This window comes from Phocoena sinus, chromosome 18, assembly GCF_008692025.1.
Source record: "Phocoena sinus isolate mPhoSin1 chromosome 18, mPhoSin1.pri, whole genome shotgun sequence".
Taxonomy (NCBI): domain Eukaryota; kingdom Metazoa; phylum Chordata; class Mammalia; order Artiodactyla; family Phocoenidae; genus Phocoena; species Phocoena sinus.
Genome location: NC_045780.1, coordinates 67064360 through 67082880, shown reverse-complemented (window position 1 = coordinate 67082880; position 18521 = coordinate 67064360). Strand labels below are relative to the sequence as shown.

General features: G+C 39.5%; 1 protein-coding gene across 2 annotated transcripts in view; it reads right to left on the bottom strand.

The window, feature by feature from the left end:
- Positions 1 to 1543: 1543 nt before the first annotated feature.
- The window catches only part of RAP2A (RAP2A, member of RAS oncogene family), a 39686-nt gene continuing 22708 nt past the window's right edge, over positions 1544 to 18521 (bottom strand). For both annotated transcript variants that reach the window (XM_032611227.1, XM_032611226.1), the window contains one exon: positions 1544 to 3024. In XM_032611227.1, coding sequence (XP_032467118.1) covers positions 2787 to 3024 — 238 coding nt within the window. In that variant the 3' untranslated portion in view covers positions 1544 to 2786. The remainder of the gene's footprint in view (positions 3025 to 18521) is intronic.

The following is an 18521-nucleotide window of genomic DNA, read 5'->3' as shown; positions in this document are numbered from 1 at the left end:
AAAAAAAAAAAGTTGCGATATAGAACGAAAAAAACTTTAAAAATGCTGCCTTTGTATAAAAGTAAAACGAGATGAAACAGAAAAAAAAGAAAACCTATCATAGTAGCTAAAGAAAAAGTGGGTCTTTGGATCAAACCATAACATTTTTAAGGCATGTTAGAAAAACTTTCACTTATCTAGTTGCTACTCTGATCAGGGCATAAAATAAATAGTGACCCAAGGTCACCAACTTTCAGCCACTATTATTTCATGTGCCAACAAATTTCATCTTCCTGTTCTTAAGCTTTGTATTAACGTCTCAACAAACACATTCATTCAAGCTGAGTTATATCCATACCAGATGAAATACCAACAGTAAGAGCGCACAAACGTTTCCACATTTCTGCGTATCTTTGATGCTTTGTCACTAAATATTCAGGGCTGCGTGGAAACACTGATCAGGCAGCCAAATCAGTTATTAACATCTTTACAGTAAAAAACCACCTTATTGTCTGACAAACACGTCTAACTAAAACCCAAATTTTTAGATAACCTTTTCCACCTTATATCTTGCCATACCTTTCATATTATTTAACTTTTCTTGTCTGCATAGCAATCCACAATGTAAAACTGTAGAATCTTTATAGATGTTTTTAATATGTAATCTGTTGCCATAAATTGCTACCAAATATGGAATTCTAAAAAACAGAATCATTCTTAGAAGTTACAGGATTCAAAACTCAAACAGTGCACTAACAAATATTTCTAATTCAGTTGATAAAATCATACTTCTTGAATCTTTGATTTCTCCACGTGATCGAGTCAAATCACCTTTTACGTGATGAAATTTATTTCAATAAAACTGGTCAGAACTTTCTGTCCTATAAACAAGGTGCTTCATAATTGGGGATCATAAAAAAAAACTATACTGAAGAATGCAAATATTCACAATTCAAAGACTTCTGACAACCACGGCCTGGTTTTACCCACAGATCTCTGTTTTCTCATCTACGAAAAGGACTATCCACCTTTTTTCTCTCCTCTAACCTTAATGTCAGGTTACTAAACACTTGGGGGGCTACCAATGATTTCAATAATGTATAAAAACAAATAATTTGAAAGAAAAAAATGGTTTTGATACACTATATCCTGCAGTACAGATTCTCATTATAGGCAATTATCTCTGACTTGTGCCAAATTCGTAGGAACAATGAACACACGTGCACACGCAAACATACACTCTTCGCTCAGTTACACACATAAGACCCGAGCTTACTTGCACAAGAGCGTGAAACCAACAACATGTGGGGCGGTATGTCGATCACAGGCTCAGTGGTACTGCACTTCTGAAGGCCAAATTTATCTCCAGAGGATCAGCTCAAGATACTCTCTTCAGCATTTGTAACTCTGAAGTTAGTTGAAAACCCTTCTGCACTTGACTGTAAAACTTATGAATAGGTTTTTCGTGTGCCTTTAGTCATGCAAATGATAAATACTTTACGGCTATGAAAACCAAAAATGTCAGAACTTGAGCACCTTTTCAAAACAAAATATTCACTCTAGCTTTATTTGCCACTTCAGTAATCAGGGCAAAATTGTTATAAGAAAATCTTTATATAATTCTCCAGGAAAATTAAAGGGTTTTTTTTTTTTTTGTCTCTTAACTTCCGCTCTATAATTTATGTTCTACTTTTAAGCCCAAATTATTTCTCATGGTTATTCAATGTTTTAAATGCCTGCGATAAAGCTCTGCTATAGAAAACTTGATTTCGAAAGCAGGTTAGCCAAGAATCACACCACAACCATAGCCCTTAAAGGCAAGAAGGAATTTGCTGCTTTAACGAACGTAAAAATGCAAGATATCTGTACTGTCTTGTGAGGTTTCTGCAAACGGGAACATGTGGATGCAACATGGCTTCGTTTTCCTTACATGATGGTACTAGTTAAGCTACTAGAACACTTCTCGTTAGTAAGGCTACACAATCTCTTTCCGTCACAGTTGCTTCCTTCTTGTTCAGTAAAGTAATAAAGACCATCCCTGCTTAGTTAACAGAGGGTGGGTTTGGGGTTTTAATTCGGCTCAAACCCTTGTAAGAGTCTCCACTTTCTGGGCAAAGCAGGTGATGGCACATTCTAACACTAGGCTGTATTTTTACACAACCTGTTGTGACTTTTGCTCTATCAAGGACTGATGTGTGAGTTAGTTCCGTGTCACAAATTAGGATAACATCTACAATTAAGCATCGATTTTGAAAAACAAATATGTCAGCTGAGCAAAGAATCTCTCCCTGTAATGCTGTTGGCAGGTCAGCTGTTGTTATCTTACTTGATGTGATACATCGGTTAGAAGCACTATCTCAGTTCCTGAAATTCAGTACTCTTGTAGGAAAATATTTCTCCTTAATTTCTTTTTTAACAGAAGACAAAATATTTTAATTGTAAGTGGTCACAGGAATTCTTCTGGTTTCTTGCCCATGATTATTTTTAACATATACCATGGTTGCTTCTGTCAACTCAGCGACAATGCAATGATAGCTTTCAAAGGAGAACACTCTGTAGATCAACTTGGCTATGCCTGAAGCTGCAGGTGCCTAGAGAAGACTGAGGACCACGGTGAAGACTGGAGTTACTGAACCCATATGTTACTCAGAGACATCAACGGACCATCACTGCTCCACTCTGAACAAGGACGGCTATTTCACTGGAGATTCACACCACACATCCTGCAAGCTCCACTGCTGAGCAGACGAGGTTGGTATCGCCTACGATTCAGGGCAGCTCCTGACCGGGACAGCCACGTGTGAATGCTACTGGATGTTACACGCAGAACAGCACGGGTCATCCTTGTCGGGCTGCGCGGCATAGTTCATTTGCCTCACAATTTCTGCAAAGAGTTCGTCCACCATTGTTTTACTCTTGGCAGACGTCTCCATGAAGGGGCAGCCCCACTCTTCTGCAAGGGCTCTGCCTTCATTGGAGGACACTTCTCTCTCACTTTCCAGATCTACTTTGTTCCCGACCAAGATGACTGGCACTTTCTCATACCTACGAGAGAATAAACAAAACACACAGATGTTGGAGAAGTTAGCACAAAGTTAAACAGGTAAAGTGTATTTTCTCTTTATTCTCTATATTCTACTACAAATATACTTTTTAGTTACATGAAAAATTATTTGCTCCAGTTGGTTTGACATTTGCCAGAAGGCATTTAGAAGCAGTTCTCATAGTAGGTCATAAATGGGTTTTTCAAAATGATGTTTTAGGGGCTTCCCTGGTGGCGCAGTGGTTGAGAGTCCGCCTGCCAATGCGGGGGACACGGGTTCGAGCCCTGGTCCGGGAAGATCCCACATGCCGTGGAGCAATTAAACCCGTGCACCACAACTACTGAGCCTGCGCTCTAGAGCTCACGAGCCACAACTACTGAAGCCCACGCGCCTAGAGCCTGTGCTCTGCAACAGGAGAAGCCACCGCAATGAGAAGCCAGCACACCACAACGAAGAGTAGTCCCCGCTTGCCGTAACGAGAGAAAGCCCGTGCGCAGCAACGAAGATCCAACGCAGCCGTAAATAAATAAATAAATAAATTTATAAAAAAAAAAAATGATGTTTTAAATTAATCAATTATACATCTTTTAAAATCAATTTACCTTTCCAGATATACTTGGAAAATTATTCTCAGAATAAATCCCTTTTTATGGATTAATTTAAACTTTTTTCATTATAAGAGATGCTTACAAAAATTCAGATGATGAGGTACTAGCTCTTGTGACTAAACGAATAATTTATAATTTTATATAATTTCAGCATTTTACTATGTTCTAGAAGTATACAAAACTGATCATGTTCTAATAGTTCCTAAATAAGAAAAAAGCTAGTAGAACTCATTAGGATGAAACCCACCAAACGCAACTACACTCTATCCCTTCACACAAACTGTTATAGATTAGCCTGTTGAAAGACAATCACGGTTCTTTTCAGCCTGACAAGGACTTAAACATTCCAATCATTAGCTTTATTTGATGTTACCACTTCTTTTCCTTCCTAACTAGAATCAGTGTGCTACAGACTAAATGTGTGTCCAACCAAAATTCATATGTTGAAACCTAATCCCCGAAGTGATGGTGATGGTATTTAGGTTGGGCCTTTGGGAAGTGATTAGATCATGAATGGAATTTGTGCCCTTATAAAAGAGAGCCCAGAGAGCTCCTTTGCCCCTACAGCCAAGTAAAGACATAGTGAAAAGATGACAGTGTATGAACTAGGGAAGTGGGCCCACACCCGACACTGAATCTTCCAGAGCCTTGACCTTGGACTCCCCAGCCTCTAGAACTGGGAGGAATAAATTTCTGTTGTTTAAGTCATGCAGTCTATTGTATTTTTGTTATAGGAGTCAGATGGACTCAGGTAAGGTGTCTATAAGTAAAGATGTTTGGAAAAAACTAATCTAATAGACAACAGATAATATGAAAAGAACAAAGAGGTCCTAAAACATTTTGGTACTAAAGATGATTCTCTCTACAATGATTACTCATGGTGTAAAAATACATGGTGCTACTGTGTATATTTATTTACTATTTGTGTTTATGTTTGTTCTAAGCAATGTTGCTAATACATTTGTACTTTATATATCATTTTAAAGGCTTTTTGTGATTTTAGGATAAATCAATACCTGTGTCTGTACTTACCCCTAAGCAGAATGCATCTCTAATTTATAAAGGAAGCAAACTGCAAACCTGCACACAAGTGATAACAAATGTGACTGGATACAGCTAATCCGTTAGAAGAGAAAGCTACACGGTCAGGATTTACTAAGGCAGGATTTGTAGAGCGTTTTTATCATTCAGGAAACTGAGTAACAGGCTGGCAGCTAATGTTAGTGACAGTACTTCCACAACTTCATCATCCTGGCAAGATGGTTCATCTCTACTCACCCTAATTTATAAAGCAAACTATATTCCCAACAGAGTCTCTCTTTTTTTCTTTGGCACAAGATCAAACTGAGAATGGTCTCAACAACAGGGCACACTCCAGGCAGTGTGCCCCTTAGAAATCTGAAATACACAAGCAACTTAAAAATGAGTGGGGACAGTGGGGATAACAATATCAAAGGTAAATCTAAGATTTGGATATTATCATTTTGCTAGAAATGGATCTGGACAATTCCAATTTTTATCAAAGGACTTTCCACGCATTTACTGTAGTTCAGCGGTGCCTAGGCTTTCTGATCTCAGATCATACTGAGAGCTCTGAACATATGACACAGGAGTTTTTCACATCTTCTAGTACCCTCACATACAAACAATTATGTGTACTCCTTGGCCTCTGGGAGGACAACGGCAGTGAGAATGAAGCTGCATTACAAACACTATAAATCAGTGCTTTGCATACAAGCCCTCTTGGCCTGCTGTACAGAGAAGCTTGGCAAGGAGCTGACACGGCCAGTCCTGTCAGGACAAGGTCAGTTCCTAATCTGTTTTACTTGCAAAGGTATAACTGCATTTTGTTTTTCTTATAAGAGGCTATACATCACTGTGTGTTTAAAACACTTTGTCTAGAAGTGAAGTAACATAAACGTTAATAAAATTAAGTAAAATTTATCGATTAAAGTTAAAATTAATTTCAATCTCTGTTTACAATACTTAACAAAAAGGAAAGTGATAAGCATCCCTTTCTATTATTAATCAAGTGATAACTGTTTTAAGGAATACTTTTTAGTTTAAATATACAGTATAATATGCTTTATACATAAAGAAATATTTCTTACTTTTAATTAAAAACTACAAATATGTGGATTTTCAAAATGTGTAAAAAAACCAAATCATTAACCATTGTATGATACACTGAATCAAGAATCTGAATAAATCTAACAGATTCTCAAAAAGGTAATAACTAGAACACTGCAAACATAGGTCCACTTGCAACAGTATTTAATGATTGTTAAACCGAAACTTAGTCGTATCAGAGACCTTGTCCATTATATCACACACTGAATTCAGTGGTCTTTCCTAAAACCAAGATGCTAAAGATGCTAGAGAAATCCAGATTAATATTCTCAGAAGGCTTTAAGAGACTGAATAAGATGTTTAAGAAAAAACGGTATTATGTACATTTCAGAACACCCGACGGTGATCAATTTCGTGGCTCTTTCGGTTAACATAAATATATGAGACAGGATCTGGAGGCTCAGCTTCCAGTCGGGCCACTGAGAGGCTGCAAGGCTGGGCAAATCAGTTACTCTACTCGCCCGTATTTCATTTCCTCATCAGTAAAGCAGGAGTAAGAACATCTGTTCCCACTTAACACACAAGGTTGCTGTAACGGTCACGTGAGAGAACCTAGGAAAAACCAAGTGCTGGATAAACGAAGGGTGGCGTTCTTTCCCCTCCTGCCCGCTTATATGAGACCACGGCCTCAGGAAGTGTGAAGAAGGAGGGGGAACTGGTGGGCGGGGGTGAGGAGTGCGAGGGAGGGCGCGCCAACCTGGGCGGTGAGGACGAGGGCCAGAGGCAGGCCTGGAGTCACAGGGATAAAGCAGCGCCCTGACAACAGCCTCTTCTACTCTGCCCCGCCCAGGCTGAGCATCGTAACCACAGGGAACAGGAAAAGCGGAAGAGCCTTCTAATGTGGGTACCTGTGGGGAAGGGGATCGGAAAAGGCGCTGGCTTGGGATGACAGAATTGGTCCTCTGTGTGGAGGAAGGATCTGGAGAAACCTGGATCCTCCTTCAGGAGGATGAGTGAGAAAGAAATGGGAGAGCAGCAAAGGATGAGATTGACAGAGTAAAGTGAGGCTGTGAGGAAACTGGCTCTGCTCTGCACTGTGGCTATACGGTATATTAAGAAGCAAACAAACCGAAAACGCCCAGACCAGCACTCCAGTTCCAGAACTGCCTCTCGCCAGTGCTGTGAATTTAGAAAATTAACTTAATCTCTACGTTCCGTGGCTTCTTGGACTATAAAATGAGCTGGACTAGCTAATTTCTAAGGGGTTCTTAAGCCCTGAAGTTGAAAGTCAGCACAGACACAGCAGGTCACTCCCAAGACAACACGTATCACTTACTGAGTGACTGCTGAGAGCCCAGCACTGCTCTAAGAACAGCACCCAACGGGCTGAGCTTCACAAGAGATGTGGATGGACGCCTCAGGAGTAAGCCCAACATGCAGGGGTAACCGCGTCAGACTCAGTGGGGCGAAGTCCCCAGGCAGAAGCGCTTTCCAACTTGGCGAGTGGAGCGGGTGCTCAGTGCATTCCGCCTCCCAGGAAGGTGGAGATGCACTCGGGGCCCCGGCAGCTCCATCGCACTGACACCACTGTTCAAACACAGAAACGTGGGATGCTTTTAGCTGTGCGAGCACTGAAGGCTCTACGGAAAACTGCCTGCCGCTGTGTAAGTAACTAGTGATAAACAGTCAATGTGTTGTATATTTATTCATCCATTTATTTAAGGGCCTACTATGTGCTAGATACTATTCTAGGCACTTATGATACATCAGTGAATAAAACAAAGAGCTCTGCCCTAGAGTCTAGCAGAGGAGACGGTCATCGATAATACACCCAAGTAAATACGTAAATTATTGGCTTACTAAATGGTGTTAGGTGCAATGGAAAAAACCTGCAGAACAGGGAGGGGGCTGGGAGCACAGGTGCTACTTTAAACCAGAAGAGCAGAGCAGGCCTTGTTGGGATGGTGGCATGTGAGCAAAGGTGTAAGGGAGTTTGCCAAGCAGGTATCTGGGGAAGAGCATGCCAGGTAGGACTCAGGCCAGGCAGTGTGAAAGCTGGTGGGAGTGTGTGTGATGGCTGGGGGCCCATCTGTATAGCCTCCTGCCACTCCCGCAGCCAGAAACCCTGCAGCACAGGAAACCTGTTCACTTCAGGCTAAACAGAACTTAGGAACCTGGGTGGCAAAAGTGGCCTCAGAAGACAAACGTGACGCCTATGACAGGGCCAACTGGATTATCTAGGAAGACTAGGTACCTGGTTGGCAGGTGATGGCAGTACTTTCATTTCATGCTCTATATTTATAATAGTTTCGTGAGTTGTCTTCATTTTTTCTCTTTTCTAAACACATCACTTGGGAACAAAGGTGAAGATGCAAAATTCCCAAAATACTTAATTTATGTATTATTGTTAACGTTAGTAAGAGCAGAGTAGCACGCTGTCCACCTCTTAAACGTCAGCTGGTTTCTCAACCTCAGCATAACTTCCTTGATGTTTCCTTTGAGAGCGGGATCATGCAGTGGCTTCTGCATCTCACTTTGATTTTTGTTGATATTCTGAGAACTCTTGTTTTATTAACATGAATGTTCGTGTTGTTTACTGTATCATGAGCATGATATATTAATATATAATATATTATACATTAATTATTAATAATTAATTATTAATATATTAACAAATAAAATTAGTTCTTTTGAGCAGCTCTGCTTAATGCATGAATGAGACATCAGAAATACTGGTGTGAGCATCACTTAGCTGTAGAATGCTGATGGCTTCTCAGTGAAGGCAGCTTTGTAAATATGAATAGTTCAAAGCATTTGATGTTTGTCAACAGTCTTTATGTAACTGTCTTGATATGGGTATATGTGTACGTATATTTTATTCTGGTTGTGTCAAACTCGGCTGATCACCAAAATAGCTTGAGAACTAAAAATACTGATTCCCAGGCCCGACTCCAGAGCTACTGAATCTGAATTTGTGGGATCAGGACTCAAGACCCTATTAAAAAATACCTATCTAGGGCTTCCCTGGTGGCGCAGTGGTTGAGAGTCCGCCTGCCGATGCAGGGGACACGGGTTCGTGCCCTGGTCTGGGAAGATCCCACATGCCGCGGAGCGGCTGGGCCCCTGAGCCATGGCCGCTGAGCCTGTGCTCCGCAACGGGAGAGGCCACAACAGTGAGAGGCCCGCGTACGCAAAAAAAAAAAAAAAAAAAAAAACCTATCTAGATCTATAAGTTCTGAAGACTAATTGTGGGGTTCAGCAGGGCTTAGGAATCACTGACCTGATCTACTACGTTGTGACCCCAAACAATACTGTATGTGTATAGTTCATGGTTTTGTACTGTGGCAAGCCCAGGATCAATGCATTCTTCCCTGCATTTATTCACCAGTGGTAAGTTGTAGACAGATAGCACTATACTCAGTTCCTTTAACTTCCTTTTGAGGGTGTTGCATTGTAGCATATTAAAAGAAGGCTATGCTTCACATGACTTTTACCAGGCTGCTGTCTTCTCAGTCACTTTTTCAAGAGCAGGTTGAAATATAATTCTCTTTAAATTCAGAAATGAGAATCGGAAAGATTTTTACTTACAAGGTCCCCTTGTTCAACCTTCCACCCGTTGTTAAAAATCTCACCTACCAAGAGGGTCTCAAGGCAAAATGTCAGAACACCTGATACTTTAATCATTTCCATGACAACCTTACCAAATGGTTATATTTCAGCATCTTTAGTGATGTAGAAATCATATCTCAGGCAACCCATTTTGTACTTCCTGTCAGTTCTGTTAAATGTTAGTGTTAAAAAGTCAGTGCTAAAAAGTTTATCCCTATCTAATGAGCTGTGATCTGTAACACCTTGTCCCTCCTTTTACGCTCGAGAACATAGAAATCTTTTCTCCAAAATGAAAATAGCGTTTCTTCTCCATCTCCCTGGTCAAATAAGTAACACATAATGATTTTAAAAAACCCATGGCAATATTTAAATAGGTAAAGAGGAAACTGAAAAACATTCTTAATCTCACCTCTATGAGAATAATTGCTATAACTATTTTCATGTATATCGTTTCACTATTTTCCTATACATATCTATATAAATGTAAATTTTTATGAAAGATTATATCAGCTTCGATTTTCACTTATCATGGTCTTTGTATATCAATAAGTGATATACATCATATTAATGGCTAAACAGTATTCCATTTTATAGAGGCTCTATGATAAACATACCGTAATTTAATGACTCCTTCTCCATTTGTGCATGGAGAGTTCCCCTCTACTCATTTTTTTCACTAACAAACAGCAATCTGATGAACTACACCTAGAGGTATAACTTCTTTCTCAAAGGTATGCATAGTGTGTGTGTGTGTGTGTGTGTGTGTGTGTGTGTGTGTATGTGTATGGCATACCATTTAAACCAGAAAAATCACATTTCTAGATTAGATAACCAGATTGCCATGCACACATACATGCAGTCTCAAGTGACATCCAGAAATTTATACTACAACCAACAGTGCTTAAGAGTGCCTGTTTCCCCACCCTTGGGATTGATATTTTTAATCTTTCAATAAAGTATTATGGCAGTTCTGGAGAAAGAGAACGGTTTTTGGCTAGGAGTTGAAGGCTCCTACCACAGCCTGCCAGCATAAAACATCAATACTTCTCGTAAGGATGGAAAACATAAGCTAAATAAGGCTTCCGTCTTCCTCTAAACTGATTTGTTTTGAGGTGACTAAATATTTCATCTTAAAAGAGCACTTCTGGTAATTTAGCTCGAGTAATGAAAGGAAACCACAATTCTATGCTGCAACTTTCTCTTGGTTTCAGACTGCACACTGAAGAACAGAGAGAAATCTGTAAATGTAATGTAAAAATTAAGTTAGGAGGATAATAACACTAAAAAGATACTCAAAGCTATCACAGATACTCCAAACCGATGTAGATAAAAATAATCTGTTTTAATAGAAATTAAGAGCTGACACTGTATCAGAAGAACAGGTTGATGGTGAGGGACCAAACTGATCATGACAATGCAACTCAGGCTCTTTTTTTTTTTTTTTTTTGGCAGTACACGGGCCTCTCACTGTTGCGGAGCACAGGCTCTGGATGCGCAGGCTCAGCGGTCATGGCTCACGGGCCCAGCCGCTCCATAGCATGTGGGATCCTCCCGGACCGGGGCTCAAACCCGCGTCCCCTGCATCGGCAGGCGGACTCTCAACCACTGCGCCACCAGGGAAGCCCCTCAACTCAGGCATTTTGAATGTTGTATTAAAAAACCATTTGAGGGAGAAAATATTTGCAAAAGACATCTGATAAAGGATTGTTATCCAAAATATACCAAGAAGTCTTAAAACTCAACAAGAAACAAACAACCCAATTAAAAAATTGAGTGAGGGCTTCCCTGGTGGCGCAGTGGTTGAGAGTCCGCCTGCCGATGCAGGGGACGTGAGTTCGTGCCCTGGTCCGGGAAGATCCCACATGCTGTGGAGTGGCTGGGCCCGTGAGCCATGGCCGCTGAGCCTGCACGTCCGGAGCCTGTGCTCTGCAACGGGAGAGGCCACAACAGTGAGACGCCTGAGCACTGCAAAAAAAAAAAAAAAAAAGGCTGAAAGACCTTAATAGACATCTCAATGAAGAAGATATACAGATGGCAAATAAGCATGTGAAAAGATGCTGCACATCATATTTTGTCAGAGAAATTCAAATTAAAACAGATACCACTATACACCTACTAGAATGGACAAAATCTAGAACGCTGACAACACCAAATGATAGGAGCAACAGGAACTCTCATTCATTCCCGGTAGGAAAGCAAAATGGTACAGCCACTTGGAGGACAGTTCAGTGGTTTCGTAGAAAACTACACACACTCTTATCATACAATCCAGCAATCCTTGGTGTTTACCCCCAAAAGTGAATAATTATGAATATATAAAACCTGCATATGTACATAGCAGCTTTATTCATAACTGCCAAAACTTGGAAGCAACCAAGATATCCTTCAATAGGTGAATGGATAAACTGTGGTACATCCAGACAATGAAATATCATTCAGCGTTAACAAGAAATGACCTGTCAAGCCATGAAAAGACAGGTAGGAAACTTAAAGGCGCATTAAGTAAAGGAAACCAGTCTGAAATGGCTACATACTGTACGGTTTGAATTATATGACATTTTGGAAAAGGCAAAACTATGGAGACAGTTAAAAGATCAGTGGTTGCCAGGAGTTGGTGGGGGTGGGGAGGAAGGGGTGAAGAGGTGGAGCACAGAGGATCTTCAGGGCAGTGAAAATACTCTTTATGATACCACCACGATGAACACATGCTATTAAACATTTGCCCAGATCCACAACATACACCACCAAGAGTGTACTAAGGTAAACTGCTGACTTTGGGGGATTATGATGTGTCAGTGTAGGTTCATCAGTTTAACCAATGTACCAGTCTGGTGGGGGATATTGCTTATGGGAAAGGCTATGCACGGGTAGGCTCAGGGGCTATACAGCGCATCACCTCGATTTTGCTGTGAACCGTAAACTACTCTGAAGAAAGTCTTTTTTTTTTTATTCTGTTATTTTATTTTATTTTTATTTATTTTTTTGGCTGTGTTGGGTCTTCGTTGTGGCGTGTGGGCTTTTCTCTGGTTGCGGTGCGTGGGCTTCTTATTGCGGTGGCTTCTCTAGTTGCGGAGCGTGGGCTCTAGGCTTGCGGGCTTCAGTAGTTGCAGCATGCGGGCTCAGTAGTTGCGGCACGTGGGCTCTAGAGCGTAGGCTCAGTAGTTGCGGCGCACGGGCTTAGTTGCTCCACGGCATGTGGGATCTTCCCGGAGCAGGGATCGAACCTGTGTCGCCTGCATTGGCAGGCGGATTCTTAACCACTGCGTTACCAGGAAAGTCCAAGAAATAAAGTCTTTTAAAAAGAGCTACTTGAGGACTAGGGTAGCCAAGTTGGCTTAAGTCCACTAAAGTCTTTATATCCCACTAATCACAGGTAAAAACTCAGGACAAGATACAAACAGCAACTACCAAACAACTCTGAAAAGTAAAGAAAAGCAGGCAGATTGGGGAGGAGAGCCAATTCTTAGAGAGAAGACCCATACGGAGGTTGAATTTCCTAGTTTTTCCTCTTTTCTCTTGTGGCCTTGAGCTGAGGGTGGGCACTCAGTGGTATGCACACAGCCAGAACTCTGGGAGAAATTCTGTCTTTCTACCCAGAAGATCAGGGTAAAGGGATCTCTGTGAGCTGGAGTATGTGTGTGGGTGGGGAAACCTCCCTTTTATCTTTTCTTTTCTTTTTATTTTTAAGGGTTTTAAAAAAATATATATATTTATTTTATTTTTGGTTGCGTTGGGTCTTCATTGTTGCATGCGGGCTTTCTCTAGCTGCGGCGAGTGGGGGCTACTCTTCATTGCAGTGTGCATGCTTCTCATTGCGGTGGCTTCTCTTTGTTGCAGAGCATGGGCTCTAGGTGTGTGTGCTTCAGTCGTTGTGGCACGTGGGCTCAGTAGTTGTGGCTCACAGGCTCAGTAGTTGTGGCTTGCGGGCTCTAGAGCGCAGGCTCAGTAGTGGTGCTCAGGCTTAGTTGCTCTGCGGCATGTGGGATCTTCCTGGACCAGGGCTCAAACCCGTGTCCCCTGCATTGGCAGGCGGATTCTTAACCACTGAGCCACCAGGGAAGCCAAAACCTCCCTTTTTTCTTGTTTTTCCTTTCACAACTCACCTACAGTGGGCCCCTAGCAGAGCTGGGGTAGTGGGCAATGCCAACAGCTAAGACTTCATTAGAAATTTCTGGTTAGAGGAACTGAAAAAAGGGCTCCTTAAGGTCCAAAGAGAATGAGAGAAATCTTTAGTTTTTTTCCTTATTTTTTCTCTGCCCACTATGCTAGGAAGATGATCGCCACTGTGAGAACTGTGTAGCAATGCAGAAGGATATCAACCAACTTTATCTAATTAATATTTATAGAACACTCTACACCATAAAAGCAGAATACATAATTCTTGTCAAGTGCCCCTGCAATATTCACTAAGACACACCATATTTTTGGCTATAAAAACTGTAACAAATGTAAAAGAGCTGAAATGATACAAAATATATTCTCGGACCATAGTGGAATTAAACTAGAAATCAGTAACAAAAAGATATCAAGAAAAATCTCCAGATATTTAGAAACTGAACCATATACTTCAAAATAATCCATGGGTCAAAGAAGACATCATTATAAAATAAGAAAACACTTATTTGAATGAAAATGAAAATAGAACATATCAAAATCTGTGGGATGTAGTTAAAGCACTGCACAGAGAGAAATTATAGCATTAAATGTTTATATTTGAAAAGAAGAAAGGTCTTAAATCAATGATCTGTGCTACTACCTTAAGAAACGAGAAAAAGCACAAAATAAATCCAAATTAAGCAGAAGGATGAAATACTAAAGAACAAAAATAAAAGAAATTGAAAACAGAAAAACAATATAGAAAATCAACAAAATTAAAAATCTGGTTCTCTGAAAAGACCAATAAAACCGATAAACTTCTAGCCAGATTGATCAAGAAAAAAAGATGACACAAATTAACAATACCAGAAAGAGGAAACTTAACTACACACCCTACAGACATGAAAGAGAATATGCTCCTGAAATAAAAACTTAGATGAAATGCATCAATTCCTTGAAAACATTTACTTATATGATGTCATTCATGCTGCTCTTCTCGGGGGGTGACAGCAGCTCTCCACTACTAATCATATTATACCTAAACCCCTCTGTTTAGCTTCTTCAGGTTTCCAAACTCTAGCCCTTCATATCTAATTCAACTTTATCTCCTACAACTTTCCAAAGAGAATCTTCTGTTCTAAATTCTGTTTCCTTGTTCATGATGGTCCTCTAACGACAGAAGTCCCTGCCAATCAAAATTCTAACTACCATTCGAAATTGAGGTCAAATTTCATCTCTTTTTAAAATCTTCCTTTTATAAATAGCTCATTTGTCTGAACTCTTATTTACATTTTATATCATTAAGAATTTGGGGTTCATAGGTTTTCATTAATTTATTTCTTGAGTATCTACTAGGCATTGTGTGAAGGACTGGAGATATAAGACAAATAAAATCCTTGGAGTTTACACTCAAGTTGAAGGTAACACTATAAACAAACAACCAATGTAACTAACGACTGTGACAGCTGTTTCAAAGAAAAACAATATTGATTAATGTACAGTAATTTGGGCAGGCCAATATTACATGAGGTGATCAAAGAAGGCATCTCTGGGAGATGAATTCTAAGCAGAAACTTGAAGACTGAGAGTTGAGTCAGCCATGGGAGTAAACCAGGAATCAAACATTTTAGCCAGAAGAAAATATAAAGGATAGGTTGTAGAAGAATGCTAGGCTTATTCAGGGAACAAAAAGGAGATTGGAACGATTACAGCGTAAAGAGCAAGGGGGAAGAAAAGCATGAGGGATGATTGAAGAAGGACCTATGGCCACTATTGTAAGAATAGGAGAAAGTCACTGAAGGTTTTTTAACAAAAAAAAAATTAGGTGGTTCTATGTGTTAAGAGATCAGTGTGGTTAATGTACAGAAAATGTTCTTTAGGGGCACAATAGTAGCAGGAAGACAGGAGATGATTGTACTGTTCCAGGCAAAAGTCAATGATGACTTGGGATGATGGCAATGACAGTATTAAGAAATAAAACTTAAAATGTATTTCGGAGGCAGCACCAACAAAGACATGATAATGGACTGGTTGAAGAAGACAGCAGGTAGTGGTCTGACAAAAAAGAGAAATCAGTAAGATTCATAGGTAAACTATTGCTTTTACAAGTACAGTTTTTTTTTTTTCTTCTTCGGTACGTGGGCCTCTCACTGTTGTGGCCTCTCCCGTTGCGGAGCACAGGCTCCAGACGCGCAGGCTCAGCAGCCATGGCTCACGGGCCCAGCCGCTCCGCGGCATGTGGGATCTTCGCGGACCGGGGCACGAACCCGTGTCCGCTGCATCGGCAGGCGGACTCTCAACCACTGCGCCACCAGGGAAGCCCTACAAGTATGGCTTTATCTCATGACTAAGAACCTAAGACCCCAAGGGGAACTACCATATGCCTCCTATTACCCTGTTTCTAATACACTTGTACTGTGATCATGTTTAAAATTGTCTTGGTTATCAAATCACTACTTCTTACAAAGAAACTTTTAGTATACCATGGAGTTCTTAATAAACATTAAAAACAATCCCCTCTTAGCTTAAAATTCGATGATGATTTTCCTGTAGAAGTGGCTACTTCCTTTTCCTATATACGTTTAATTTTCTAAATATTCCACTCACTTCATGTTTACCTTAATATTATTCCTGGCTTTCTACCTATCCTTTACTGATTACCTGGGAGTCTTGTTAAAGATGTATGCTGTTTCTAGATACGAACTTTTCTTTTACTATGTAAGATAAAAATCATTTGGCACTCAAATTTCACCTTGTTGAAGGTCTTTCTACATACTCTCAAATTCCTACCAATAGACAAAGAGTAATGTTTCTGCCTTCTGCTTCTACCATACACTTGGATATTCTGATTATTTCTAAAAGTTTGTGAATGATAATTACCCAACACTATAGATGTATTTTTAGCTCTTTCCGAATTATTACTTTAATTAACTCTTTAAAAATCTTAGAAAAATATTACATCAATCAACAAGAAGCTTCAAATACTTTTTTGATTGGAGGGACAGTATAAATAAATTAAAACTCCAACAGTATAAATAAATAAAAACTCCAACTCCCCTCTTCTTAGGCCCTCCTAAGAAAGAAAAAGTTATACTTCTCCATATGGCCTTTTCAGCATTATGCTCTCCTCAGACCATTAAAAAAATTGTCTGGAAAATTCTACTGTTTCACGGGGTGAGGCAAAAGCGAAGAGGAGGGCGAACTGGTAAAAGCAGTCATTGCTCTGGCCTCAACTAGGGAAAAGGTGAATGGTACCCAATTTGTCCAAAGGCAATTGAAGGTGACTCAGCCAATTCCTTGAAAAGTACAAACTATCACAACTCATCTCATATGAAATAGATCATTTAAATATCAATTTATCAATTATTATCCTATGCAATATGGTTTTAGTGTCAAGTGAAGAACTCTGTCTAGCCCTAGATCATGAAGATTTTCTCTAAAAGTTTTATAGTTTTGCATTTTACGTTTAAGTCAGATAAATTTTAAGTTAGGTTGTGTTAAGATGTGAGGTTTAGGTTATACATGCCTAACTGCTCCAGCTTTTTGTTGAAAAATTATCAAATACCAGAAATAAATCTAATCAAAGATTTAAAAGGCTTTTACAATGAAAATTACAAAACAGTGCTTAGAGAAATTAAAGAAGACCTAAATAAATGGAGGAATGTACTATTCACTGATTGGAAGACTCAACATTAACATGTCAATTCTCCACAAATTGATTTATGGACTCCACGTAATCCCAATCGAAATGACAGCAGATTTTTGATAATTTTGTGCGTGTGGGGTAACTGACAGATGATTTTTGGAAATGCAAAGAATTCTATGGAAAAGCAAAATAACTAGAATAGCCAAAGCAAATCTGAAGAATTAAAACAAAGCTTGAGTATTAGATACCAGATATCAAGACTTATAAAGCTATAATAATTAAGATGGTGTGGTTTACACGTAAGAAGAAATAGAAAAATGGGACAGAATAGAGGGTCTAGAAACAGACCTACACATACAGATTTGCCTGATTTATGACAAAGGTGCATCTACAATTCATTGGGGAAACGGTCTTTTAAATAAATAGCACTAGGTCAGCTGGATAGCCATGTGGTAAAAACCAAAAACCAAAACCCAAAGAAACCTTGAACCCCCCCCATCTTACACCACTAACACAAATTACAGATGAATCATAGAATGAAAGTCAATATACCTTCTAGAAAGAAATATGGAGGATGAATCTTCATAACCTTAGAGTGGACAAAGTTATATTAATTAGGACACAGAAAAGAACCAAAAAAGATTAATAAAGTAGACTTCATTAAAATTAAGAATTTATGCTCATTAAAAGAAACTATTAAGCAAGTCAAAATGTAAGGCAAGATTGGGAAAAGGTATCTGCAATACACGTATCTGACAAAGGACTTCTATCCAAAATGTATAAAGAATTTCTACAAAATGTAAGAAGAAAATACAATTTTTAAGTGGACAAAACACTTGAGCAGGTATTTTTTAAAAGATATGCAAATAGTCATTAAGCATACAAAAAGGTATTCATCATTATACACCAGGGAAATAAAAACTAAAATCAAAATGAGGTGCCACTAAAATCTTATCAGCTAAGCTAAGATTTTAAAAGACTGACTATATCAAATGTTGACCAGGATGTGGAACAACTGAAACTCTTATTGGGGGAAGAGCAAATCGGTACAACTACTTTGGAAAATCATTTGGCAGTACAGTTGACCCTTTAACAACTTGGGGGTTAATCTGCTTATAGCTTACAGTTGGCCCTCCGTATCCATGGTTCCTCCACAACTAACTAGGGCTTCAACAAACCATGGACTGTGTAGCACTGCAGTATTTACTTTTGAAAAATATCTGCATATAAGTGAACCTGCACAGTTCAAATCCATGTTGTTCAAGGGTCAACTGTATTTACTAACGCTGAGCCTATGCATTTATGACCCAATAATTCTACTCCGAGGTATACACCAAGGGACAGTGTACATATATGCACCAGAAGATATGTACTAGAATGTTCATAGTAGTGTTAATAATGATAGCCGTGATCTAGAAACTACCCAAATACTTATCAACAGAATAAATAATGAAATCATACAAGAGGACT